The 6,000-nt window shown below is 35.7% G+C and overlaps 1 protein-coding gene across 1 annotated transcript in view; it reads left to right on the top strand.

Moving 5' to 3' along the window:
* The first annotated feature begins 2,867 nt into the window (after window positions 1-2,867).
* Window positions 2,868-6,000, top strand: part of LOC103255883 — a 61,895-nt gene continuing 58,762 nt past the window's right edge. The window contains exon 1 of the mRNA XM_008053805.2: window positions 2,868-2,989. Within this exon, the coding sequence (XP_008051996.2) occupies window positions 2,870-2,989 (120 nt within the window). The 5' untranslated portion in view covers window positions 2,868-2,869. The remainder of the gene's footprint in view (window positions 2,990-6,000) is intronic.

Raw genomic sequence — 6,000 nt, 5'->3', positions numbered from 1 at the left:
CAGGGGGAGGTTGCTGTCAGTGGTAATAGCCAGGGCAGGCAGCTCTCAATTTCTTGGGAGCACATGCTTCTACTTCCTTTGTCCCAGGGGCAGCCACTGTAGTTTGCTGCACCACCCATTTCTTAGAGTGTAGGACATTGTGTGGGCTAGAATGCTGGGGACCTGGCTGCACTGCAAGGTCCAACTGGCATCCTGACACAGCAGCCCTCTGGGTGGTAGTGGAGGGATGTCAGCAGGGCTTCAGAGATGGGGAAAAGCAAGGGTTATTGGATCCTAGGGCAGTATATAGTCTTTGAAGGCTAGGCTCTCAAAATTTCACTGCATTGCAGCTGCTTGGTCTTGGGGGATGTGTAGGACCTAGTTTGAACTCCCTTTCTCTAGTAGTGACATTGTATGGACTCCAGGAAGCTCCTTATACTCCTCTCAGGACCTGAGGGGGCTGAAGTGTTCTCTCATGGCTAGGATCACAGAAGTCTGCAGTGGAAATGTAGACCACTGGGGGGCTCTCACTTAACTTTTCTCTACAGTGGATAGTTCCTCTTGGCTCTGAGATGATCCTTGCTGGGTCACCTGCTTCACTTTCCTCTCCTGCAGTGCTGTAGAGGTCCCCTGTTTCTTTCCTGTTGAATTCCAGTGTTCTCTGTTAGAAGCTCAATTTCACATGTGGTTATCTATTTACTGTTTTAATCTTTTTTTGTAGAGGAGGTGAGTGTCTCTAGTAAGCTATCTTCAAGCCTCATGTTACTCAGGGGCAATTCTTGACCCTGGTTGTATTAGACCAGAAGTCATCAAACTATGGTCTGTGAACCAAATCTGGCTGTCAATTTTTATGAATAAAATTTTATTCAAATACTGCTAGGTTCATTTATTTATGTGTTTTCTGTGACACCCAGAACATTTAAAACTTTTTCTATTCGTCTCTTTATAGAGAATTTTTGCTGACCCCTGCATTAGACTCATCGTGGAATATTTTTAAAAAAATTACTGCCTATATTCCATTGCAAATAATTAAATCAAAATTTGAAATCAGGTTTGTGAGTTGGTCCAAGAAGCAGTGTTTTTTTGTTGTTGTTTTTGTTTTTTCCTTTAGCATTCTAGATTAATATAGTGGGCAACCAAAGCTAAGAGACACTAATAGATAATTTATATTCTTGAGGAGTATGTGATTTGTTTGGGAGAAAAAACATATAAAATTAATAAAAATACAATTGATACATCTATAATGGAAACATTTTCAAAGTTCCAAGGGAGCAGTGCATACAGAGCATATTAGTTCATTAGAGAAGTTTTCCCAGGGGGGACATTTAAGTAGCTTCTTGAAGGATGCATCTACTGGTAAATAAGATCAATTCACTGGAAGTGGTGTCAGGGAGAGAAGCAACAGTTTTAAATAGAGAGAACAGCATATGTGGAGGCAGGTAATATGAAAGAGCTTGACCTATTCAATAAATGATCATAAGCTCAGTGTGGCCAGAACACTGAGAGGAGAGAAGGGAATGAGGTCATAGGATTGTAAGCTTGGAAAAGGAGGAGCTTTGTATGTTAAGATTTGGAATTTCTTATACTGACAATGAGATTGAATAGAAAATTGAGTCTCTCTATAGAAAAATGAGTTTTTCTCTCTCTCAAATAAGTAGATAGCACAGATGATTACTAAGAACCTTGTAGTTCTAAAATATAGTTTCTGATGTTATATTGTTTCATATTTTTGATGCTCTCAGCACTGGGAGCATTGTGGATGTTACATGAATGACATGGCCCTGTAGCGAGTCACCTAGCATCTCTACAGTTGATTCATTTCTGTAATAGTACAAATGAAGTCAGTGCTACCTTGTGAATTCACTACAAAGATTTGAGAAAGCAGACTACTGGATGGAAAATGCCTTGTCTGGTCAGTGCAGAAAGGTCCTTAATATAGAGTATTATATAATGAAAAAATACCTGTAAAATGCATATGTTTCTTGCATAGAAGTGATATAAAATGAATACAGTTTTATTGTCAAAATTCACATTCTTCACAATTAATACTAGTGCTTATAATGCCTTAGCATTTATGAGTCTTTATACTCAAATCTTGGTGAATGAATTACTATATAAGATCTCCTATATGAGATCTTTAAAATTTCTTTTATTTCAATAGCTTTAGCAGTACAAGTGGGTTTGGTTACATGGGTGAATTGATAGTGGTGAAGAAGTCTGGACTTTAAGTGCACCCATAGCCCAACTAGTGTACTCCTTTCTTCTAAGTCTCCAATGTCCATTATGCCATTCTAATCTTCCATATGATACTATTTTATAACTTATCTATATCAAGTCTCTATATTATGATCTTATCTCTGTTCAGACACTAGGGTAGCTATATGTCTACTTGTGTGTCTAACAAATTACATGTAATTGGCTTCATATCTTTAAGTGAAGCTATTCAAATTCGGGTATAGATTGAATAATATATTTACCTCTTTAAGGGTGTCCTGGAGTGTACAGAATAGCTGGTGGATAAAACAATAATATATGGTAGATTCAGTGATCGAAGAATCCAAGATGTAAAAGTAGCCCGATCTTTGCATTCTGATTTGTTTTACCAAACATAGGTAGATGAATGCACCCAAAATTTAAAAAAATAGTTAGAATGATGCAAATTGGAATAGACAGACTTCTTAGAGACACCAGCAAAAGCTGTTGGAAAAAACTTATATGGTTTCAGTAACTTGAATAGCAAACCTTTCTATTAAAGGAGATATCTTGAATGTTTTTAAAATGCTATTTAATTAGTAACTATTCCCCTATCTCTCCCAAAGAAAATTATAGAGAAACTCTAGAATGTTGTTACTATTGACCTCCTTGCCCTACATTTTCTTCACAGACATTGATGAGTGTGCTGAAGGACGCCATTACTGTCGTGAAAATACGATGTGTGTCAATACTCCAGGTTCTTTCATGTGCATCTGCAAAACTGGATACATCAGAATTGATGATTATTCATGTACAGGTAACTTATATTTATGAAACTTATATTTTTGTATGCCTTAAGTTTGCTTAAAATTTTTTTTGACTAATTTTTTATGTGTACCATAAATTTAAGAAAACATAGACAAAATCATGTCTTTATTTGGTAGTGAATTCTGAATCTGTCCTAAAGAAAAGAATACCTGCTTGTTCTGAGTAATTTTATACTTTTTGTTAGGAAGATAAAGAAAAACTAAAAAAAAAATCAACATTATAATAAGTAGATACTTAAACAGTATTTATGCTCAAAACTTGTGTAAATTATTACAGTCAATCTGAGAAATAACCCTTAAATGATATTTTCTTTATGAGACAGTAGATTTTTGAATATACTAATAATGACATAAATAATGTGATATTTATTAGAAATAGCCTTAGAGTTCTATGGCATGGAAATATTAAAGATAATTGCGCTTCTTCACACCTCTGGGAAGTACAGTGGAGCACTACTTCAAAGATTTTCTTATTTTTGTTGCATGGAATACCACTCCTTCCAGTACCATCCAGAGTCCTGTTCAGTGATATTGTGCATGTTAGTAATGTCTGAAGTTGTTCCTGGCTCGGGACAATACAACTTATTTCCTTCATATTCTTTAGGTTCCTATCTATAGAATATGAAAAAAAAGATGTGGTGCGAGAAGGGTACCTTGAAGACTATGGGATTTGAGGAAATGTGGGTGTGAAACAGGATATTTCTTTGGATTTCTATTTTTTTAAATAGGAGAAATAAAAATAACACATTTAAAAAACTTGCAGAAATAGAAAACTGGAGAGCATCTAAAATGTTCTTGTCGCTTTTTACTCTACTTTCTACTTTATGATATTTACCAGATGCATGCATAAACAGAACTTGGACTTTTGCAGGAAAAGATAATTTATCTCTCTCTAATAAAAATATGAATCTATAATAAGGTGTCACTCTGTCTTTGTTTTGATTGTCCACTTCTAAGTCTTCATTATAATGTTCATATTGGTTGCTAATAGATATCCTATTTATCAGAGCAGAAGAAAGGACCTCTCTCTAATTCAAGTTCAAATATAGTATTTATAAAAACAAACTTATGGAAATAAAAAATAATGAGAAGTGACTTCCCAATCTATGGGGAATAATTGAAGATATCCCAACCATTATATTTAATACAAAGATGCCAATGTATTTACTATTTTTGTCAGTTCACTCTAAACATTTCCATATTATAGAAACAACTCTGCACATTTTGTTTTGACAAAATGTAAGCACAATAAGCAGCAGAGTATCTTGAAGGAGGACTGCAGAGATGCTTTTCAGCATAAAAAGACAATAAAAGATCAAGTCATAATAAATAAATGGAGAATTGAATATACAGTTTACTGTAATATTGGTGATATCAATAAGCCTGATTTTCAATTTAATAGTTAAAAAAATTATCTAAGATAAAAATTCTGCATCTTAGAAAGTAGATATTTCAAGATGTGCTCTTTAAAAATAAGAGTGCAAGCAATTTTTGAGTCTGCTGATTCTGTGACATTACAGACTTGAAAAAGCTTTGTACATTTTATACTTCCTAGTGATTCTTTTTGCTTTTCTCATATTCTTAGAATAGTGTTAGAAATTTTAAGTAGGAGGACATAACACATAATTTGGACTGATGTTGAATGAGGAGTGTTTCTCCAGGGCAAGATATTTTCTAAAGGTTCATTTCTGGTCTGAGTCTGTCTGCTGGATGTAAATCCAAGGAATAGTTTAGCTTTCATACATTACAAGAAATCATCTTCTTTGGCTCCACCTCTCCCTGTGCATTTTTCTTCCAAGTAAAATCTCCCAACTTAATATTTGGTTTTTGACTATTTAGAAGGAATTTTCCCTTTGATTTCAAGTATCTAATGATATAAATGAAGTATCCCTTTGTAGGAATCCGGAGGAGGGCTGAAATTATTTACGAAAAGCTGTTCAGGCTATGAATTTTGTGCCTCAGGAGCCAGAGCCAAGAATTTCAAGATCTGGCAGATGATGGGACGTATTCCCTTAATGAGGCACTAGCATTTCCAACTAGCATCACTATTTCTATGCTTCCATTTAAAGAAGAGAGACTTTCTTGCCCTTCAATTTTTTTTCTACTGTGACTAAGTCTACAAATTTGAGAATTTATATATGTACACAAAATTTGAATTTTTTAGGGCATATGAGTAGATTTTCTTTTCTTTTCTCTATTTTTTTGAGTTGGAGTCTTACTCCGTTGCCCAGGCTGGAGTGCAGTGGCATGTTCATGGCCACCCCAGTGTCGACCTGCTGGGCTCAGGTGATCTTTCCACCTCATCCTTCCAAGTAACTGGAACTACAGGCAGTTGCTACCATGCCCGGCTAATTTTGGTTTTATTGTAGAGATGAGGTCTCACCAAGTTGCCCAGGCTGGTCTCGAACACCTGGGCTCAGGCAATCCTCTCCCCTTGACCTTCCAAAGTTCTGGGACAGGCTTGAGCCACCGTACCCGACCCTAGATTTTATTTTTTTAATCCAGAGTCAGGCAAACATTGCCAAAACTTTTTTTTTATATTAGTCCATGGAGGGTAAACACATATTCTGGGTTTCTGTAAAGGAAATACATGCTTAAATTCTGCATTCTTGGATTATTCTCCCCACATTTTGATATCAGAGTTCATACAAAAAGTTCAAAGAAATCACCCGTCTGATGGTTGTTTGTCTTGTAGTCAATACAGGAGATTTCTTTTTAAGAGCCCCCATAAAACCAGGGTAGGACTTTATTTCTCTGATAAAGATTAAGATTGATTTTCTCTGAATTTTAGTAACAGACACATACATATTTGCAGTAGAAGATCTTCCAAGATAGATGTCAAGACACCACTGCAGAGCCAGTCCTCAATGTTTGTGGCTGAGCTTTTGAAGTTCCACATTAGTTTGGCATCTGTATTCCTACCTCTCTTTCCCGTTAAAGACCCCCTTTCCATAACATAACTACTGACATTCAAAACACTGCACACAGAAGACTCTCAGAG

The sequence above is a fragment of the Carlito syrichta genome, unplaced genomic scaffold (assembly GCF_000164805.1).
Source record: "Carlito syrichta isolate Samal-C Ts95f unplaced genomic scaffold, Tarsius_syrichta-2.0.1 Scaffold288608, whole genome shotgun sequence".
In the NCBI taxonomy this organism is placed as follows: domain Eukaryota; kingdom Metazoa; phylum Chordata; class Mammalia; order Primates; family Tarsiidae; genus Carlito; species Carlito syrichta.
The sequence above is the reverse complement of the archived record's forward strand: the minus strand, read 5'-3'. Positions and strand labels throughout refer to the sequence as shown.